The following is a 20,919-nucleotide window of genomic DNA, read 5'->3' as shown; positions in this document are numbered from 1 at the left end:
GTGCGTTGGGGGGAGGTTAGGGTTTGGTCGTCCAGGGGGTATGGGGGAGTGGGGCGAATGGGTGGACCGGCTAGGGTTTCTCCCCTGGTGGGGGGGGCTATGGAGGGGAGGGGGTGGGCCGGCTGGGCCTGGGGTTGGCCCAGTTGGGCCACGACCCAGAGAGGGGGGGGCTTCTCCTTTGTTTTAGTTTAGTTACAATTTTCTATTTTCGTATTTTCTTTTATTTATTTATTCTCTTGTTTCTGTTTTCTTTTACTTATGTAATATTTTATAGTTCTACAAAAAGTGAAACCCACACCTAAAATAGAGTTACAATTATAACTACTGCCACAAAAGGTTTTAACCCTGAACAAAATAGTATAGTATTTTATAAAATCCAAAATGCATATATTTAATTGTTTTACCTACCACTTTAATTACTTAAGTGCATTTAAACCTTTTATAAAAATGTGGTTTCTCCACCATACTTACCTATGCATTATTTGACACAACCCAAACAATTTAGTTTTAATATTTCAAAACTTTTGTCATTTGCCTTTATTTTAAATTTTAATTTGTCGCGGTTTGAACTAACGACGTTTAGCATCGGTAATCGGGATGACGTGGCTTGATTAGCGTGGGATTATTTTAGCAAGATTATCCGGGCGTCACAGTAAACATAAAGAAGCATAAACATCACAAGTATCTTTTAGCAAGGACATTGTTCCAAAACTATGTCAAACTTTTGTATTAACATGATATCTGCAAACTCAAAATTAGCATGAAAAACATGGAAATTTCACCACTGTGACCTAGACGGCTGGATCCCACCTATCCAATGTTAAAATGCATCACAGTGGCACCTGGCAACTATTATACATCCTTGACAATGCAGTCAAGTACCCTTCACCTTATTCGTACATTTCACAAACAATGGTAGTCCAAGCACTAACTACTAGCTTCGTCAAACGGCAGGAGAGTCTGAACTACAGATTCCATGGTTGGCCTCTTGTTTCTATCTTCCTGCAAGCAGGAAACAGCCAACTTGATCATTGTTCTTGCTTGGACATAGCTGAATCGTCCACCCAATTCAGGGTCAACAAATTCATTAATCGATGATTCTTCATGTCCTCCCAGTTTATCAGCAAGCACCCTGACAAGCTTCTGCAGCATGCCATGCACCTCTGCACCTGAACCTACAGCCAGCTCTGAAACTCTTGTCCCAGATAAAAGCTCAAGCAAAACAACTCCGTAACTATAAACATCGACTTTCGCCGTGATTGGGAGGCTTGAAACCCACTCAGGAGCTATGTAACCTATTGTTCCTCGTACCTGCGACATGTTCTGTGTGGCTCCGCCTCTGTTTAGCAACTTTGCCAACCCAAAGTCAGTGATCTTAGGCTCAAAGTTTGTGTCCAACAATATATTCTCAGGTTTCACATCACAATGGATGACCCATTCTAAGCACTCATGGTGAAGATAGGCCAATCCTTTCGCGACACCCAATGCGATATTAAACCTTTGCTTCCAGTCCAGCACGACAGTCTTTTGGTCATTGAACAAAATGTTTGCCAGGGATCCGTTCTCCACGTACTCACAAACCAACAGCCTGTGTGACCCTTCTGAGCAAAACCCCCATATTCTGGCCAAATTCATGTGGTAGATCCTCCCAATTACGCTCAGCTCAGCTTGAAACTCTTCCTTGCCTCGACTTACATTTTCCAGCTTCTTCACAGCCACTGGCCTTTCATCTTCTAGGACACCTTTATACACAGTGCCTGAGCTTCCCCTTCCTAGCTCAACTCTGAACTTTCTTGTTGCCTCAACAAGCTCTCTGTAACTGTATCTTCGAAAATGGCTAGTCATCACCCTGTAACCTTCCTCAGCAGCCCACATTTCTGATGGCCTCATCTCTCTTCTCAAGACAAAGAACCATGCGAATGTCATGAAAGAAACTTCAAAAACAAAAATTGCAACTATGAAACTGTAAAGGTAGATCCAATTTAATTCTTCATCCCCAGTTTTGCGCAAATCTGGAAATGGATGTCTGATTCCTTTGCTCATCTGATTGCAGTCGAGACGAGGAGGCGCGGGATCCAATACATTGGACTGAGGAATAGGTGTACCTGAAACACTCAACCTGGCAGGAAGTTTGAGATATATTGTTCGCACGCTGGGTGTCGCGCAGCTCTTTCCATTGAAAAGAAGAGCTTTCGGGTAGCATGACCCTGCACCTTGCTGGTATTGAAAGCCTTTGCAGGTGCAGTCATTGATGCAACTGTTCCTACAAGCCTCAAAGGAAACTCCCAGAAGGCGCTTCTGATCAGATCCCCAGAAATCCGTGTGCGGGAGTTTCACAAACTTCATAGGTTCCTGATCATGACATGGTATGTTGAAACTAGCCGTGCAGCCTTGGGTCCAGTTACCCGGGTTGGTCATCACATAACCCGGTGGGCATGAACACATTGGTTCAGGCGAGTAATGACAGATTCCATTCTGACCGCATATACCATGGATAGTACAAGGTTGGGAGATTGCTACCATTGAAACTGACCACACCCCATCTGAGTCGTTCAGGCTGTACAGCCGGAGATTACCATCAGGGTCAAGAGTTAGCCTTCTCCTAATCCCTGGCGCTGCATCAGAGGCCTTAAGTAGCACTCCATCAGCAAAATCACTAGATGCAAGGATCCCATTATTGTCTAGAATTGCCAATCTAGTACTGTTATACCGGCTTCTGTTATTTTCGTACACACTGTTATCAGGGTTTGGCCAGTATATATCCGAAACCTCAGGAACATCATATATAAGTGATAGCACTGATATATCATTGAAACGGAAGATGTAGTTACCAGGAGCACGTGACTGGGTTGTTGGGACCAACTTTGTCGCAGCCGTGATGCGCTGGGCTGGTAGGAGCGTGTCTGTCGGTGAATCAAAACTTTGCCATATTATCGTGCCGCTGGTGTTCTTCATTACGAGATTCCCAGTGTCCAGCAGCTGAACATGCTGAACATTTCTGCGGGAGTTGCCATCATCATCAGCTTGCCACACAACCGCGTCATCGTAATCTGTGAGGACCATGTTGCCATCCTTGTGCAAGGTCAGGGCTGACCTCCTGGAGTGGACGGGCCGGTCGCGGTTCGCACTCCAGACGACGGTCTTGTTGGCTGCCTTGGAGTACCATATTGAGAAGGTGAAGGCGTTGTCATAGACGCCATAGAAGCCACAGGAGAAGGTGCCATCCGGTGATTGCAGGATCTCACTTTGGTAGGCTTCGATGGCGAGAGAGGTTCCTGGCCGCAGGATGTCTCGATTTGCAGCGCTCGAGACTAGTGCGACAAAGGAGAGAAGGGAGACAGTGGCAAGGTGTGTTGGAAGAACAGGAACCATGGTTGCCGAGATGGCAGCGCCAGATGATGGCTGAACAAGTACCACTTGTCTACTTATGCTATCTTTCTGTCTCAATCCTGAAAGGAAAATATCAATCCAAAGTCAAAATGAGGATGCTATGGGGTTTCAACTCCTTAAACATCTAAAAACGTCAGGGCTGTACATGCCAATGCCTTTGCCTCACAGCCTCACAGGCAGTCCAAGTCAGACTTGCACCCACCGGAGCTAGTCCTGGTAGAGAGTGACACATTTGACCAGATAATCAAAACACTATGCCAGCGTCAAAATCACCAATAAAGGCGGGTTCCCTCGCATCCATTACAGCTGGCTCATTGATGCTTCGATGGTGACTTTGACTTATCTGCATTTGAACATTCAAAGGAATTGACCATGCATCAGGCCTGGATGGTCACTTTCAGGGAACTGATGCTGACGCTCTAGCCCACATAATAGAATCTGCAGCTTCCAGGAATGGAGGCAGTTGACCAATACCACGTCGGGGGTCCAATATGCCCAATAGAGGGCTCAATTTGGTTTATCAATATTCGGTAAATACTAAAGCGAGTTTCTGAATAAGCACCTAACAAGCTAGCGAGGGTTCAATTAAGTTTGTCATGCAAACGATACCCAACGCACACAATATAGAGAGTACGATAAATTAGTTAGAGGCATACGGTGGCATACAATTCGACTGCCCGCACAAGAATAAGAATGTTGATCATGTTAGTTTATGTCATGCTTATAAGACCGGAGGAGAATAAAAGCAAATCATCAGCTATGAAATTGAATGTCCAGATCCTCCATTTGGCTGATGAAGCTAGAAGTACAATGAAGCAACGCTCTCGTAATAAAGTTCATGTCTGATCTGTAGACACTTATATTTGGCTATTTTATATACTGCAACACAAAGCAAGAAGTTGGTTCTTCTTTCCCAATGATAATCTTCTGTGATGTTTTGTGGCACGTGATCATATGGTGCCCATTAGTCTAGATGACATAATTCATGACGAGAGACGTTGCAAGAAAAACGAGAGAAAGAAAAGAGAGGGACCTTAACCCTCGTAGTCAATTCATCGAGCAGGACGCGTGCAGGATGGCCGAAACGAGCTCCAGCCACCCCTGTCCCCTGTACCGCGCTCTTGTGTGAGAGGGACGGAAGAAGAGAGCGGCCATGACTCGGTCGTTGGGGGAATCCTTGTATCTAGTAAGGGCGAGAGCGACGCGCCGCCGCAGGCGCACGGCGACGGTGGTCGGTCAAGCCGGACGGCGGGAGAAAGGGTCTGTGAAGAAGCAAAGGGGTCACGTTTCTTTCTCGAACTCTAAACGCAGGAGGAGGCGCGCGCGAGGCCTCTCAGCCGTTGGATGGAGGTGGAAGCCGTATCCGCACCGTCCGTCCTTCTTACGCGATGGCCCAAGGGTTTATCAATTCTCAGTCTCCAGCGGCTCTGCTCCTCCCCTCCTCCGCCTCCCCGCCAGTCTCGACAGTCACCGCCGGCCGCCTCGCTCTCAGCTACTCGCCGCCGCCGCCCCCCCACCCCCCACCCCCGCGTCCTCCTGTTGTCTGCTTATCAATTGAATTTCGGACCCCATTTCGGATTGGGAAGCCGAGCGCCCCCAGGGCCCCAACCCTAGGCAAGGTAACCCGCCGCCCTCTCGCCGGCCGCGACGATGCCGAGCTTCCCTCCGCCGGGCGGCGTCACCGTCTGCGAGATCAACCGCGACCTCGGTACGTACCCCCACAACCAGCTTCCGCTTGCTCCTGCAGCTTGCTTGCAACCCCTCCTCCCCCCAACAACCACACGCACCACTAATCGATTGCGCATTGGGTCGCAGTTGTGGCGGACTCCCTGTCGGAGGATCGCGCCAAGGAGGCCTACGGGGATGTCCTCGTCAGTTCATCTTCACCTCGACTATCAGCTTTCATCTCTCTGCGGAGGATTTAGAGTTTTAGCACTCCAATTTACTCCAAATTGTATTCATATGCCCACAATGTGGATATTTCAGGGGATGGTGTTCAGCCCAATTCCTTTCCAGCCGGATGATCTCCTAGCCAAGCACGAGGCTCCTGCTCCAGACGAAGCTGAGCTCCCTGAGAGTGTCCCCAGAACAAGTTTGGTGTCCACCATAGCCGAGTCCTTCAAGCAAATGCTCTTCCCTTCTTGCAATGTGAGTTTTCTGAATTCTTGCATTCAGTTGTGTTTTATTACCGTTTCTCCGGAATGTGTCTTGTCCAAAGAAAAAACCTCATGTTCAAAAAGAAAACCCTGCATTTCTTTGTCTGGCTGTGATTGATATGGTCAAAAGATTCTGCCAGTATACCATATCGTCATAGTATGTTATCTCGAGAAGTAACCATGTGTCTGTATGAGAAGACAGGGTTGTGTGGGATTTTATACTCATCAACTGCCAATGTGTATAGCTACTAAAAAATGCGTTGGTATCTATGTAACTCGGTTGCATGCGAGCTGCTCCCTCGCCTGTGTCTCACTACTGAGCTTGCATAATTTGTTCTACAAGTTCCAAAAGCTACCGTCTGGTATTGAGGTGGATTAAGATAATTCCGTTTGCCCAACAGTTTTTCCTTATTTTAGTGGCTAATTTTCCTCAACTGATCACAAAATAATGACAGCACAGTTCAACACCAGCACACTTATCCTTAGTAAGAGTGTTGAGTTCATCAAGATATGTTTACATTACAACTGCACGCTCAATACAGCTTGGAAAACTTACCATGTTATTTCATGACATTCTTTTATGCTTATTTGACAATTGTCTCTCTCTGTGCATGATTTTCCCACTTTTCTAACATACTTGCTCCATTTTTTGGCTTTAGTCTGTTCTCTCAAAATTAAATCCTGAAGCTGCTCTTTTAGAATATTCTCGAGTTTCTGTATAGTTTCTCATTATGGTTGTTTAAATTCATGACAATCATACTGACAAAGGACATTTCGTTTACCAGCCAAAACTGCTAGAAGAATTTGATACCCAGAAAGTAAGCTGGAATCCACACAAACACTGTTTAGCATTTGTATCTGGGAAGGACCAGGTTACGGTCCATGACTTTGAGGATTCAGGTGAGATTTGCCTACTTTCTTGTATCAATAAATGGATATCATTCCTGGTTTTTGAGGTGCATAACTTTGTGAGTGCCTGTTTCAGTTTTTAATGAACTAATATGTTTACTCACTTAGTTAAAGTCCATAATAACTGCTGATTTTCTAAACAGATGGTAAAGAATCGTGCATTCTAACAAGTGAACATCAAAAGGAAGTTAAAGCTATTGAATGGAGGCCAAATAGCGGGAAGATGATTGCAGTTGGCTGCAAGTACGTAGTAGTTAGTATCACCTAATAATGGAACAGTATTAAAATGCCACCACATTCTTGGTCATTTCATAATAATATACTTTTTGACTGAGTTGGCAATTTTCTTTTCAGCGGAGGTATATGCCTCTGGTCAGCATCATATCCTGGCAATGTTGCATCCACGAAATCTGGTGTCACCTCTTCTTCCTTTGGTGCCTTCCCTAGAGGTTCTAGTGGTCAGTGGATTCTGGTGGATGTTCTTCGTGGTTCTTCTCCTGAGCTAGTCAGTGCACTTTGCTGGAAACCTGATGGAAGATATCCTTTATTAGTTTTTTAGAATGGCATCTATTGGAGGTTACCATTGATTTTATCTCTCTTATTTGAAAACTAAGAAAACATCAAAAGAACTGCAGGCAACATGTGATAACTCCATTTTTTCAGATTGGGCAGCAAAGAACAATATGTAAATTCTAGATTAATATTTACGATGCACCCTGCAAACAGAAAGATTTACACTACGTGTTACTTGAATTTACAAACTGTTGATGGTTTTAGATAATTTCCCTTGACATATCTCCACATACTTGGCCTCGGCCTCTTGTAATGGCCAGTCATTCACAATTTGGGATGTTTCTCAAGGTATATCCATTTCTTCTAAATTCAGACATCCAATCCTATCTTTTACAGATCTATATATTAATGTATATACATATTTGTTTGTTGCAGGATTGGGAACTCCTATACGACGCGGATTGAGTAGCATATCATTGGTGCGGTGGTCACCTAGTGGAGATTACTTTTTGACTGCTAAATTGTATGCCTATATATTTTGTTCCTATCTTTCATGACTGTTTTTTTTATGAATGATATAATTCAAATTTTTTTTGTTAGCGATGGAACTTTTCACTTATGGGAAACCAACACATGGACGTCAGAACCCTGGTCTTCATCCAATGGATATGTAACTGTAAGTGATATATACATTCCTATAAATAACTAAAGTTTGAAGACTGGACAGTCAAATTCCTAAGTATAATGCTATTGTAGTATTTTAAATCTAAGCATAATTCCTAAGTTGTGAAATCGACGAGCAATGATATGCATAATTCCTAAGTTGTAGTATTCCATGAAATCTAGCGTGCTTATCATGCTTGTGAAAAAATTAACCTATTCCTGACTTCATAAGGGTGTATATGAAGTTATTTTGAATGCTAATATGTTTAGCATGATTGTATGACAACTTTGCACCATTTGTTTCTTGGGATTTGTTACATTTTGTTATTAATGTGTTTTAGGTCATTGAAAGTAATTTGAACTTTTTTAGGTAACATAATAGTTATTTTTCTTCAGCAATTAGTGTTGCCTCTGTTTGTTCAGTTTGAACATTGTTAGTATTGGCTTTGCATAACGCTTAATTTGACTTACAGCCATATATCTGGTGTCGCTTACAGACCTTTAAAACAGTATAGTGGATTGATTGTGGTGCTACTGTTTTTTTGGAGGCATGATGTTTATTGACTCTTGTTTGCTTAATGTCAGGGAGCAAACTGGGACCCAGAAGGTCGTGTTGCATTGTTATCCTTTTCTAACTCAACCACACTAGGTTCAGTTCACTTCTCATCAAAGCCACCATCTTTAGGTATAGGCATTACTGCATTCTTTCAGTTCAAGGTATGCTATTGTGTACATTCCTGAATCCTGATCAGTTATGATGTGTTCCTTAACTTCAGATGCTCATCTCCTACCAGTGGAGCTTCCAGAAATTTCCTCTCTGATTGTTAGGTAACAAAAGCGGCACTGCCATTCTACTCTTGACTTCATGTGGACCTCATGCAACATATTTTACTGTTGTCTTGAAATGCTAATTTTAGCCGGTGATATTGCAAAGTAACCACATTGTGGTTGTGTTGTTGATTTTATTTCTGAAGTAACATGTTTTGTGAATTCAAATTGCTTTCATCTTATCTAGCTTGGAGGTCATTCATATACATATACGCTTTATATATTTGTAAGGTTGAACCGTAGCAACCCAGAAATACAACCTGGTTGTTGCTGGCTTCCATGCACTAACTTATGCTTTTAACTGCTTCATCCAGTCGAGGCATAGAGAAATTAGCATGGGATGCTGCAGGAGAGCGTCTGGCAGTGTCATTCAAAGATGGTAATGAAACATATCAGGGACTTGTTGCTGTCTATGATGTGAGAAGATCTCCACTTGTTTCAGTTTCGCTGGTGTAAGTTCGCAATCTTCCTGTTTATGCCCATTATCTCGATTATGATGATTGTGTCATGAATCCTGATGACACACATGGTCTGATGAAATTCCTGTGCACGCGTCTAGTGGATTCATCAGAGGACCTGGAGAGGGCGTGAAGGCGCTCGCGTTCGCCTTCCACAACAAATTCAAGCAAGGACCGCTGCTTTCTGTGGTAAGATGGAGGTCCCTGAAGGTTTTCAAGTATATGATAAAAAACAGTTTTGCTCACAAATCGTTTCCAATTTGACAATGCAGTGCTGGAGCAGCGGCTGGTGTTGCACATACCCACTGATACTCCGCTCCCATTAACTATCTGCTGGACACTCGTGGCGTTTTGCTCCCCGAGACCTATTTCTGATTTCGGCAATATATGTGTACTCTTTAGAGATGACGGGCTTCTGATACCTCCCTACTACATAGCACTTTCTTGGTTTGTTTGTGCTCCTTTTTCTTTTTGCATTGGGAGTGTCTTGTATATCGGCTGTCTTTATTACTAGTATTGGTAGTGACGGTGGCGGTGCTTAGAGCATCTACAACCGAATCCCTTAAACCCTCTCCAAACTTTCACTCACTGCCTGGTCATAAAATTGCCACCCTGACGGATCCTCCAAAGCCAGCCCAAACATTTGGGCTGTATGGCACCCATTAAACCCAACCAATATGTGGAGTGGATTTGGGATGTCTGGATGTGCCCGGGTGTGTTCACCACGTTGGATCCGCCAGATTGGACCGATTACCTTCATTAGGGTTTACTAGTCCCCGTATTTTGGGTCATATTTTGACCATGGCTTTTTAATTAATAAATGTATGTTTAATAAAATGTAGGTTATACATAGTAAAAACAATATCATTAAAAACTACATTTATAAATATGAATTCAACAATATATTTAACACATTGGAGAGGTGGTGACGCTGGCTCTTGCTTCATGCGGTAGTGAGGGTGGCTCGCCCATGTGTGCTTGTGGTGGGGCCGGTGGTGGCGCTGGACCATGTTCCCAGAGCGATCGCTTCGTCAGAAGCTCTATCTGCTGCAAGAACTCTTCTCCTTGTCTGTGGTTGCGGCCTTCAAGAGGAGGTGCGACTGCTGCAATGACGCTTGGTTCTCATCATTGGAGGAGGAGATGACGATCCCTTGGTCGGAGAAGAGCTCAAGGGCCTTGGAGAACAACGGTAGCGGTGCCAAGATCTGAACGATGGTGCGGACCTGGAACCGACTGCCCGCCACCAAGATTTGGACGGTGGTGCGGAGCTGGAGCCACCTGCCCGCGCAAAGAACCATGACTTGGGCATGGTGGGTGGGGAAGAGGAGTTTGGAGATGACGAGAGGCTGAGCGCGGAGAGGGTTTGAAGAGATGCAATGTGGACGATGCCGGAACACGACTAAAAATAGGCACGGTGGCCCGGTGAAGGGGTTGGAAGCCAGCTTCAATGCGGCGCAACAGTCGAAGTGGGCTTCTCGGCCGCGCGTGTCTGCATTGAAGCGACGCCTCCCACTCGTTCGATGCGTCGCTTCGACCGATATCAATGCTGCAGAGTCACGTCCGTTGTGGAGCGGCGCTGACTGGCATGAGTGTGCGGTAATCGCTTTGCGCGCGAGGATTTTCAGGAAAGAGGGTTTTCTGGTGGGACCAGGTTGCAGGACACGTGTGTGGCGATGGTCCAAATACCCGCAAAACCCCCTTATTTGCCTTCAATTTGCGTGAAAACGAACGTCTGAACCGGTTCATGGACCGATAGGGTACCTAATGCGTACAACGGGCAGTTTATGAGTCCATGTTGAAGATAAGACAAAGGTCAATGAAAGTTGTGCCATTCTGCCAACTTTCGTGCAATGAGAGGATTTTGACAAAATGACGCACCAATGAATACCGATCCAAATCCTGCAACATATGAGTCATTGCGGTGGAAAAAACATAACAAGGGCTCAGTTACAAAATCATAAAAGATAATGCTAGATGAGCCCGCAGGACACGCGCCACACGAATGAGGCGGCGGACGCCCGCATGCGATCTGCCGGCTGAAGCCATCTACGCGTCCGCCAGTGGATAATCTGAAAAGATCCACATCAACAGCCGTTAGATCTAGTCCAACCAACAGTCTAACCCCGTCCTCATTATTGCAACAAAATCAGTGTTGTAGAACCCTCCTTGCAAGAGAGTTCATGTCGCAAAAACATTCAAGTGCTGCAGTTCTTTTTCTGTTTTCACCTTTTTCAACGAAGGATCTAGATCCTGTTCCTGCAACATACAAGTTGTTGTGGTGAAAAAATCACTACAAGGGCTCAGTTGCAAAACCGTAAAAGATAATGCTAGGTGAGCCCCAAGGACACACGTCACACGGACGAGGCGGTGGACGCCCGCGTACGATCCGCCGGCTGAAGCCAAGCTTTTCCCAAAAGACAAACCTTTCCTTTTGCCTTCGCCGAGAAAAACTGAAAATGCACTTTCAGAATAGAAAATAAAAGAAAACAAGCCTGACCCCTGACGTGATTTTTATTTACTCCAGTATTTTCCTTCATGCCACACCACCGTACACACATGATACAGTGCTTTATCAGGACACAAGCGCGCGCACTGACCCCTCTCCGCTTGCTGTTGCCGGTGCTTTGCCCTGCCCATCGTTCTCTTATTCACCAACGCCGTGTCATTCGCTTCACATCTCCGCTACAAGCCTGGACTGCGCCAGCGCCAGGTCGAATGCACTGAGAGAGTGGGGAGGCAGCGTGACCTCCATCTCCTCCGCGGCGTTACGCAACTCGATCATCACCGGCACAACCTGCATCATTCATCATAGTCAGACGCAAAGCGCATTGGCTGCTTCAGATGAGCTGACCAGAACAAACGAACAACAGCGCTCGCAACTGCCATGCCTTCAATCATATCATATCATAACCGAGGGCAACGGGCTCTACACTTTGCGACGCATTTGATCTGAATGCGAGCAGAGATCGGTGTGATACCTTGTTTGGGTTAGCGAAAGAGTTCTCGTCCATTACACAGCCGGATGTGAGAACGGTCGCGGTGGATCCGAGCGCATTGATGCTGCCCTGGAGCCCAGTTGCCGAGAATGTAAGGCTCACGGCATCTGGCCCAAAGTTCACAATCTGCAAATGCATGAGCTTCCGAGATCAGTACAACTCCGTCCAGATACCGGCTATGTCTAGGATGCCAAAAGATTTTACTTGCCTTAACTCTCAGGATGCTGTTCTCGTCATCATGCCACGTGATCGCGGATGCTGCCAGCGAATCAGAGTAGCTTGAACTGATTGTGATGGGATGGATCGTAGCGCCGCTTGATTCACGGAAAAACTTCTGCATCCAGTAACTGGGAGTCCCATATTGCTGCCAGGAGTTGAAGACGATAGCGTCTGGGTTCCACCTGATTGTCACGTTCGAATGTAATTATTGCAGTGCTAAAATAATCAACATGAACAGGTGAAATGTTGAAGAAAGAGCAAGCCACTGATTGATAACTAACGTGCGGTCGTTATCATTTATGAAGAGCGGTGCATAGCTTGCCATATGAACAACATCACTGTAAAAGAAGAAGTGAATGGTCAGGTAACTCGAAAGTAAACACCACTTCGTTGTTTCTAGTAGAATGCAATAAATCTCCATTAGGTAGACTCGATGAGGAAACATAGTGTCAAACTTTTATCCAAGAAACTCAGGTGCAAATCACCCAACAACAAAGTGCCAAATAAAAAATATTTTGAAGGAGAATTACCTATTCTTCTCCAGCCCAGTAAGGAAAGCGGCCTCTGCCAATGAAGCAAGAAGACTTCCTCTGCCGGCATCGTTTCCTGTAACAGCATACTCGCTAACAAAAGCCTGCACCCAAAATTAGATTCACAACGATGCTTAGTGTGGCTAGCCAGGATGAGGCGATGCCAAGATTTCTCCACAACATATAAAAACATCACGTGGTCGATATCCTTCTTACTCATCCTCACGATATTCATCAATGACTTTACATTGGCAAATTGCATAACATATTTAGGTGTAGCCGGCAGAACTGTAAGCGTACGTCAACAAGCTAGGCTATCCTAGGAACACCCCTTGAAAAATATGAGCAAGTTGTGAATTCACATGAAAGGTAGTACCATGAAAACAAGAGCCTTTGCAAGGCTGTTTCACAGGCATCTTTCTGCAACATAAAAGGGTCCGCAAAGCAATGACAACTAAGGCATACCTTGGGCCCACTACGAGAGGTATTGTCAAATGTATTCTTCATGGAAAATAGTGCCCTGGAACCGGTATAGACCTAAAAAGAAGAAGCATCCTCAAGATCTCAGGAAAAAACTTGAGTGCTCGACCTTGGTGAGATAGAATTATAGTATCTATGCAACAAGAAAGGCAAACAGATCTGGTAGCAAGTAGCGTACATGGAAATCATATAGATCAGCAGGATGGTCAAGTGGTCCAGATGAACCATCACAATTTGAAATCATCTGAATGTCTGGATAGGCCTCTCTTATAGCATTGTAGAACTTAAGGTAGTTACCTGTTCAATAGAATTAGAGCATGTCATGTATCTAAAGACATCATATCAGTAGTAAATAGTTGTAACCGGTGGTTCTCTATAGTTCAAGTAAAATTTATACACTACAACAGGGAGTTATGGTAAGATAGAAACACTTTACATGCAAAATCAACCAAAATAATTAAGGGGCAGATAACTACTTTCATGTTTTCTCAGCTGTTGGGGCATATCGGTTCATCTCGGGTACGGAATGCTCTTAAAATACGAGAACATTAATCCACAATATCAGTGTCTGGTCAGCGTTGGAATGAATCACCTTCACTGAATCTAAACCTTGGGACCTTGGAAACGTGATCATTGCTATCTACCATAATACACTGGATAGTAGTCTCCCCATTATCAGATGGATGCAAATTCTTCTTCCCGCAATCAGACCACTCAGATGACGAGTACATATTCTCTTAAGTTTAAGGGATTTCTATTTGATTGTACATCTTAATATTGTGCACATGGCATTAAGTGTGCAGATTACCACAAAAAATACTTCGACTGTGGAATGAATGCAGTTGAAATTTTACCACGGTAATTTTCTTTCCCACAATCTTCATTTCCGATTGCAACGTATTTGACTGGGAATGGTTCAGGATGCCCCATTGCAGCTCTAACAGAACCCCATGTTGATTCTGCACTCCCCCTTGCAAATTCTAGACTGTCCAGTATATCCTGTAGAGCAGATGATAACAACAGTTCCATAATAATAAACCTAAATGGTGAGTTACGACAGCTACCTAAGCCTGCAAACGAAATTGGAATCTCTTGATGAGTGTGATCCTATTCACTATTCAGAGAAACGTACAATTAACTTTGTGTTCAATATCATCTCTATTTCTGAGCTATGTTAATAAGAAACTAAAGAAATAAGACCAACACCATCTCTGTTCCAATATTGATCAGCGAGAAAAAAGAATTTTACTATTTTAGGCCACTCGAGCAGACTCATCATACATATTTCTCCTGTTAGGTTCAGAGTAATAAGGTTTCTAATCTTCAGATATGCCCAGAAAAGAAAATGTATTGGTCCGCTCTGCTAGAAAATTAGTTAGGAGTTCAAACTTCAGGACATACCTTTACGAAAGGAGCAATAGCAGTAGTATCAACTTCATCATGGTGGCTGATTCCTGATAATTAAGGGAGAACTTTCGTAAGTAAGGAGGGAAACAGTAGTGATCAAAGATATAGGATATCTAGTAATAATTACCATTGTTGAATACCCAGACTGGGGCAGCACCGAGGTCTTCAGAAAGCTTTTATATAGGTTTCAAAAGTTATATATAATTAAAGGTAATAACATAAAAGGAAAGGGTGAAACGTTGTAAACAAGCACCTGAAGAAACTCATAATATCCGAGGCCATCATCCGTCCAGTAATTCCAGACATCCCCATAGTGTCCAGGCCTCTCTTCCCATGGACCTATAGAATCCCTCCACCTGAATGCGTTTCTTAACCAACTGCCTTCAACAAAGCAACCTCCTAAAATAGTTGCATGTGATCTAGTCAATAATCCCAGATATGTCTGAATAATATATGTGCAAACATCACGAATTCGATTTTTTCAATCAGAAACAGTTTCAACAAACCAGGGAATCTCAAGAACCGGGGTTTTAAATCCAAAAGCATGGATATGAGTTCTGTGCGGAAACCGTGCCCCTGAGAGTACAGAGAAATTTGGTATGTCAAACTCTCATATAAACGTATGCACCACTGGTATATTCATATACTACAATGATTAAAAAAATTAACTTGAAGTTTCTAAGTTTTAACAAGATTAAATTCCAGTATAGTTTTACTTGAGATGTACTAATATTCTGAGTATCAATATTGACAACAAAAGTATGATTTACCTTGTACGTATCCGAAGGCATGAGTGATACTTGATCAAGCCATACAACTCCCTTTGTCTTAGCTGTTATTTGAAGTCTTGAGGTTCTGTTTGTTCCTTGAGCAACCAACTTCTGGTCCAATTTTATCCAATTCGATCCGCCGGGTACTCTGCAGAAGTGCAAACCTTTCCTTACTATTAATCAGTGGCGGAGCTAGAAAAGTACTTCGGGGGGTGGGTGGGGGGTAAAAGGCAAATCTGAAGATTGGAGGGGGCAAAACACTATTACTTTTTTCCATCTAAGCCCTCCAAATATATTTTTTTCCTTCACAATTATTTCTCTTTCAAAGGCTGGGGGTACAGTGGCCCTCTCTGGCGTACACATACCTCCGCTAGTGTTGCTAATAGTCAAATTTACTCGTCATGACGTCCAAATTTGAGAGAGAAGATGCTAACCGTATGGCAGCTGAAGCCAGAACTTGTAATCCGCCAGAGCTTGTTAGTGAAACTGTCATTTCTATCGTTTCTGGTGACTTGGCATGCATAACTAGATTGTAGGTCTTCCCATCCTCTATGTTCTGGAGATTGGAATGATAATTATGATGGCATTATTGGAAAGCAAACAAATGAAAATGCAGTATATATTACATAATGTGCACAAAATTTTGACAAACACGACAGCATGAAAGCTAACATTACCTGAAAGCTACACACAACATGCATGGTGCTAGTTACTTCTGGTTTCATGAGGAAAAAACACGAAGTAACAGCAGTATGCTATGATTAATCAACCTATGATCAACGTAAACTCATACCATGCCCCAGAACCCAGGGTTGTAAATGCCAACACCGCCAACTGGGCAGTTATCACAGAGAACCTCCATTCTTAGAGCAACCTTGTTTCGCCTGAAACATGACGTACGGTCTGTTCCCACAAATACGGAAGAGTCATCTCCAATGATGGACCATGGCTCAATATTTGATGGAGTATGGGGGCCTCCAGCTTCAAAACCTGGATCATAGGAAAACCAAGTTATTCTAGACCTTGAAAATCAACAGCAACTAAAGTGAATGCCTATTGGTTTATTCAGGATGTGTAAGATGGAATTTCCGTAATTGGACAATAGTCATGACTGACTTGAAGATGTTGTGGTAAAGTAGAGTTGAATTCATCATGAAGAATAGGTCAATAGGGAATTGTAACCTTCAGGCAATAATATTTAAGGGTACCTCTTCTAGATTTATTCTATATGCTTTTCTTTGTCAACAGATATAGTTCCATGTTTAAGTTCAGATGTTCAAATGGACTTGATTGGATAGGAATGTTGCCACATGTCAGTTTTACTTCAAGTGTTGTGTATTAGAATTGAGAAGTATTTAAGTACCTCTATTACTAACAAGTTCTGCCCATATTCCACCAGCTCCTGCATGGTTGATCTCCTACATTATTAGTCAATCCAGTTGAAGTGAGAACCTGACGGAACATAATTGGTATAGATGGATTATTCTGTGAATGCAGTGAACCTATAGATGCCTGCAAAGTGCCACGAGAAGAAGATGAACCAACAAGATCTGAATCTCTTTTCTCACCTCAAAAAATATTCCAAACAACGTATCAGGGATCTTTCGAGAAAGGCGCGGTGAGGCATCAACACCAAGGCTTGCCACTTGGGTGATCTCAAATTCTGATGCTGAACATTTGCAGCTCACGCAGAAGAGAAGCAAGAAGCAGAGAGTAGTACGAGCACGACATGGCGTTTCTTTGGAACCCATACGCTCCAAGTTCTAACGACTAACCAATCTGTCAGTTTGAACAGATAACAAATCAGGATACATTATGCAATGCCAATCACGTCTTTTGATGAAAATTATAAGTACAAACTACTCAAACATGTCACCGTCAAATTATAAAACCACAATAAGGCCGACCCTGGCCATGGAGTCCTGCCAGGGTCAGTTGGCATGTCCAAAACAACACATATCTACAACTAAACCAAATAACTTGCCACTCTATACTATTTGTACAGCATGAAGTTTAAGAATTAAAAGGCATTTAATTAAAGATTATACAACTAAACACTTGTTTTTAGACAGGAAATGGGAGCTGAATTCAAATGGTCCTATCACTGGTCGAACGAACGCACAGACATGGAGCAATTCTCTTGTATTGGCCATTTTATCGAACAACTCATCTACGAAACCGAGAACCGAAGGAGTAAACGAGCAGGGCCAGAAGCAAAGAAAAAGATTCGCAGTTCGAGGGGAGTCCTCACCAGGCAGCGCAGGTCGAGGAGTGAGTGCGAGGTGCAGGGAGACCCGGAGGCTGCGGCCTTAAGTAGGCGAGGCCGGAGGCGACGCGGCGGTGGCTTCGAGGTGAAGCGCCGCGAGGTGCACAACGGCCTCCGCCGTGGGATGACGGAGGCTGGCGGCGCCACGGCTGGTTGCTTGCCGGGGTGTGCTTCGGCGGCGGCGTCAGACCACTGACACGCGTGGGCCCCGGAGCGAGCGGTGGTGCCTATCCGCATCTCTGGCCTTTTAAGTCGTGCGCGGCGCATTCGTCGTGGCAACGATCCGTGCAACGGCTTTGGAGGCTGAGTTTGTCTGTGGCCATATCTCTGTGTCCACAAGGATGCTCAAATTGCGAAATCACTACGGGTTTATTTTTCTATGAAAACACTACATTTGGTTACCTGTATCAATTTTTTATAACCCTCCCTATTTTTAAAGAGTCCATAATCAATTGAGGTCGTCAATTAAATTGGGTCGCCCAATTTTGACCTGATCACAATTTCTGAAAAACTCTCTTCAATTCTTTTACACTATACATTATATTTATCAATTTTCAATGCCTCATAATTAATTAAGATCTTCAATTTAGAATGGCGCCTGCTAGGCGTCATCCGGTTGATAACTTGCAGTTATAAGCCGCCTTACCTACCGTCCGATATGATTAATCAAGGCCATCAGTTTGTATCCCCGCATCACAGCACGCCCACAGCCCCACAACATTAACTGATACAAACCGTTCAATGGCAGACGCTACCGAGATCAGAGCGAGCAGCGCTTGCCGTCGGCCGCATGCAGCACGGTCGGTGTCGTGGTGGAGCTGCAATGGAACATCGCCGGAGGTCGCCGCTGCTGTAATGGAGTATCACTTGGCTGACGGTGCCGTGGTGGAGCTGCAATGAAACATCACTGGGGGTCGTCGCTGCTACGGTGGAGCGTCGCCGGACCGTCGATGCCGTGGTGCTGTGATGAAGCATTGTCGAACCGCCGACGTCGGCGGTGCTTCATTGCAACCTCGCCGGAGCTTCCAACGACCGCCTCGACGCTTCACTACAACCTCGCCGGAGCTTCACTGCAACCTCGCTGGAGCTCCAACAACCGCCGTGGCGCTTCATTGCAACCTCGCCGGAGCTCCAACAACCGCCGTGGCGCTTCATTGCAACCTCGCCGGAGCTTCATTGCAACCTCAGCCGTGCTCCATGGTAGCACCCCGACGGCCGCCGGCGAAGCTTCATTGCAGCGTCACCACCACCACACGGTCGTGCTCCATCGCAGCACCGCTGCCCGCCTGCCCCGTCAAAGCTCCACCGCAGCACCAAACGGGTGCCGGTGAAGCTTCACTGCAGCGCAACGCGATGGCGTCGAGGTGCTGCGGCGAATCAGGCGACCGCGATGGCGGATGTTGTGACACAATAGTGCGGCGAGCCGGCGACGGCGATGCTGCGATGCAGACGCGGTGGCGACAGAGCTCTCGAGGCCCGATGTTGTGATGCTCCTCTCCTCAACCTCCCCACTGCAGCATGTGCGGCGAGTGGTGACCCGCCTCCATCACCATCGTCTTCTGCAGCTCCGGTGGCCACACCGTACCCTCGGCCCCCTTTGGAGCAGCGATGCCCTGCGATGGATCTCTCACATGGGTCCTAGGATTTGTGTTGGAGCTTCGCTGGAGGGAGAGAAGGTGAGCATGAAGGTTGTTGGCGCCGGCGGCATGGCTCCGGCGGTGGGTTGGACGGGATTGAGGGGTGAGAGAGAGGGAGGAGATGGAACAGAGAAGAGATGGGGATGAAAAGAAGCGCTCCAGGGAAGACCAGATCCTTCGGCAAAGAGATAAGGTGGAGGACGCGTGGGCATGTGGGCCTGTGGGACACGTGGCGTGCTGTGAAGGAGGTTTACGAGAGATAGAAATCATCCGGTTGATTGTAAATGTTTTCCAAGTATAAAACAATTCTTCTTAGCTTCACGTGAAGGCCCTTGGAACTCCAAGCAGCAGCAGCGGTTGATCCTCTCGAGACAGCAAACGGGACACTGCGTACTCGGAGCTTCAAGCGTATATACGCAACAGCGGCAACTTGCGGATTGATATGACGTGGCATACGGCGGCTCAGCGGAAATCCTATCGGCTTCCTTTATCGATTTGGCTTTGGTTTGCCAAGTCGCGTCAGCGGCGACGCACAGGACGCCAAACCTTAGCTTCTCTCGTCTCAAACTTGTAAATGCCGCCGTTGAATATTTTTTCAATTTTTGACTAATAAACTTCATAGTTGACATGAATTCTTCCACGCCGGCTCTTGCTGATCCGGCGGGTCATAACTTCTCGAACCCTAAAGAAATCCCTTCAAGAACTCATCACCACCGTGCGCAAGCCCCACGGTGGGCGCCAACTGTCGTGGATTTGTCACGGCAGATTTCCTAGTGTGAGGACTTATTCGTGAGGCCAATGCATGTTTGTAGTAGCTTGAGAGGATTTGAGCGGAATCGAGAGACGCAACACAAGACAAGAATTTAGACAGCTTCGCGCCCCGGGAAACATCATCCGGCAATAACCCTACGTGTTGTTTGTGGCTAGCTCTCATTATGCTCATGAGGGAGTCACCGCATAAGCCGGCTTCCCCTTTGTGTCTAGCCCTAGAGATTGTTTCTTGTTGCTTGTCCCCCTTTTGGGGAGCCCTACCCCTCCTTATATAAGTTGAAGGGGTGGGTTACATGACTAGTCCTAGTAGGATTAGGATTACTCTATTACAAGTGGAGTCCTAGTCTTGCTTTCTTTGCAGGAGAATATTCCTTATGTCTTCCTCTTATGCCGGCCCACCATCACATGAACCGGCCTTCTGGGCCTTGGGCCTTGTCATCCATCTGACCCGCCGTTGGGGTCATTAGTAAGTCACCAAATACTCGTCGGGTCTCTGTAAGCCGCCAAGTCCGGCCGGGTCATATTTCCGGCCGGGTCATACCGCGGGGTATATCCCCGACAATACTTCTCATTTTGAGGAACAAACTTTGTCTTGGGGTATTGATCATCTTCGCATTCTACTCCATTGGCATTGAACTTGCATCAAAACCAACACCTTGATTATTACGATGTTGTCCTTGCTTACTCACAATCTCATCAAATTGCTTACTTGCGGAAAGACTTTCGTGGAAACCTTTCTCACTGATTCCTTTAAATAATGCATTTTCTTGCTCAAGTGTAACTTGGCTAAGAGAAAGGTTAGTGGAACCACTAGAGCTACTTGAAGAAGTGGTGTCTTTTGACATATCTTTAGTGTTGGGGAACGTAGTATGAAATTTTAAAAAATTCCTACGATCACGCAAGATCTATCTAGGAGATGCATATCA

At 45.1% G+C, this 20,919-nt stretch overlaps 3 protein-coding genes across 4 annotated transcripts; 1 reads left to right on the top strand and 2 right to left on the bottom strand.

Annotated features, from left to right (window-relative positions):
• Positions 1 to 721: 721 nt before the first annotated feature.
• Positions 722 to 4,645, bottom strand: LOC119300869 (putative receptor protein kinase ZmPK1). Its single transcript, XM_037577767.1, has 2 exons — positions 4,424 to 4,645; positions 722 to 3,449 (listed from the first exon to the last, which is right to left on the bottom strand). Exon 2 carries the CDS (start codon positions 3,370 to 3,372, stop codon positions 928 to 930), a length of 2,445 nt encoding a protein of 814 aa, XP_037433664.1. The 5' UTR covers positions 3,373 to 3,449; positions 4,424 to 4,645; the 3' UTR covers positions 722 to 927.
• Positions 4,646 to 4,890: 245 nt separating this feature from the next.
• Positions 4,891 to 9,505, top strand: LOC119300868 (aladin-like). The gene is made up of 14 exons (XM_037577766.1): positions 4,891 to 5,098; positions 5,206 to 5,261; positions 5,377 to 5,538; positions 6,332 to 6,446; positions 6,599 to 6,698; positions 6,810 to 6,992; positions 7,258 to 7,316; positions 7,404 to 7,491; positions 7,569 to 7,644; positions 8,217 to 8,316; positions 8,408 to 8,459; positions 8,774 to 8,911; positions 9,019 to 9,106; positions 9,190 to 9,505. The coding sequence occupies exons 1-14, from the start codon at positions 5,041 to 5,043 to the stop codon at positions 9,241 to 9,243; spliced, it is 1,329 nt and encodes a 442-aa protein (XP_037433663.1). The 5' UTR covers positions 4,891 to 5,040; the 3' UTR covers positions 9,244 to 9,505.
• Positions 9,506 to 11,353: 1,848 nt separating this feature from the next.
• Positions 11,354 to 17,816, bottom strand: LOC119300867 (alpha-L-arabinofuranosidase 1-like). Of its 2 annotated transcripts, XM_037577764.1 has the most exons (18): positions 17,571 to 17,816; positions 16,888 to 17,098; positions 16,683 to 16,737; positions 16,113 to 16,309; positions 15,754 to 15,875; positions 15,320 to 15,467; positions 15,056 to 15,125; positions 14,803 to 14,948; positions 14,677 to 14,722; positions 14,544 to 14,596; positions 13,997 to 14,141; positions 13,321 to 13,439; positions 13,128 to 13,199; positions 12,663 to 12,766; positions 12,414 to 12,470; positions 12,122 to 12,314; positions 11,896 to 12,039; positions 11,354 to 11,711 (listed from the first exon to the last, which is right to left on the bottom strand). In XM_037577764.1, exons 2-18 carry the CDS (start codon positions 17,068 to 17,070, stop codon positions 11,589 to 11,591), a joined length of 1,977 nt encoding a protein of 658 aa, XP_037433661.1. In that variant the 5' UTR covers positions 17,071 to 17,098; positions 17,571 to 17,816; the 3' UTR covers positions 11,354 to 11,588. The 2 variants fall into 2 exon arrangements, with proteins under 2 accessions (XP_037433661.1, XP_037433662.1); XM_037577765.1 differs by lacking the exon at positions 17,571 to 17,816 and having other exon boundaries at positions 16,683 to 16,771; positions 16,888 to 17,012.
• Between the last annotated feature and the right edge of the window lie 3,103 nt (positions 17,817 to 20,919).

The sequence above is a fragment of the Triticum dicoccoides genome, chromosome 5A (assembly GCF_002162155.2).
Source record: "Triticum dicoccoides isolate Atlit2015 ecotype Zavitan chromosome 5A, WEW_v2.0, whole genome shotgun sequence".
NCBI classification, from domain to species: Eukaryota; Viridiplantae; Streptophyta; class Magnoliopsida; order Poales; family Poaceae; genus Triticum; species Triticum dicoccoides.
This window is presented reverse-complemented; position numbering and strand designations above follow the sequence as displayed.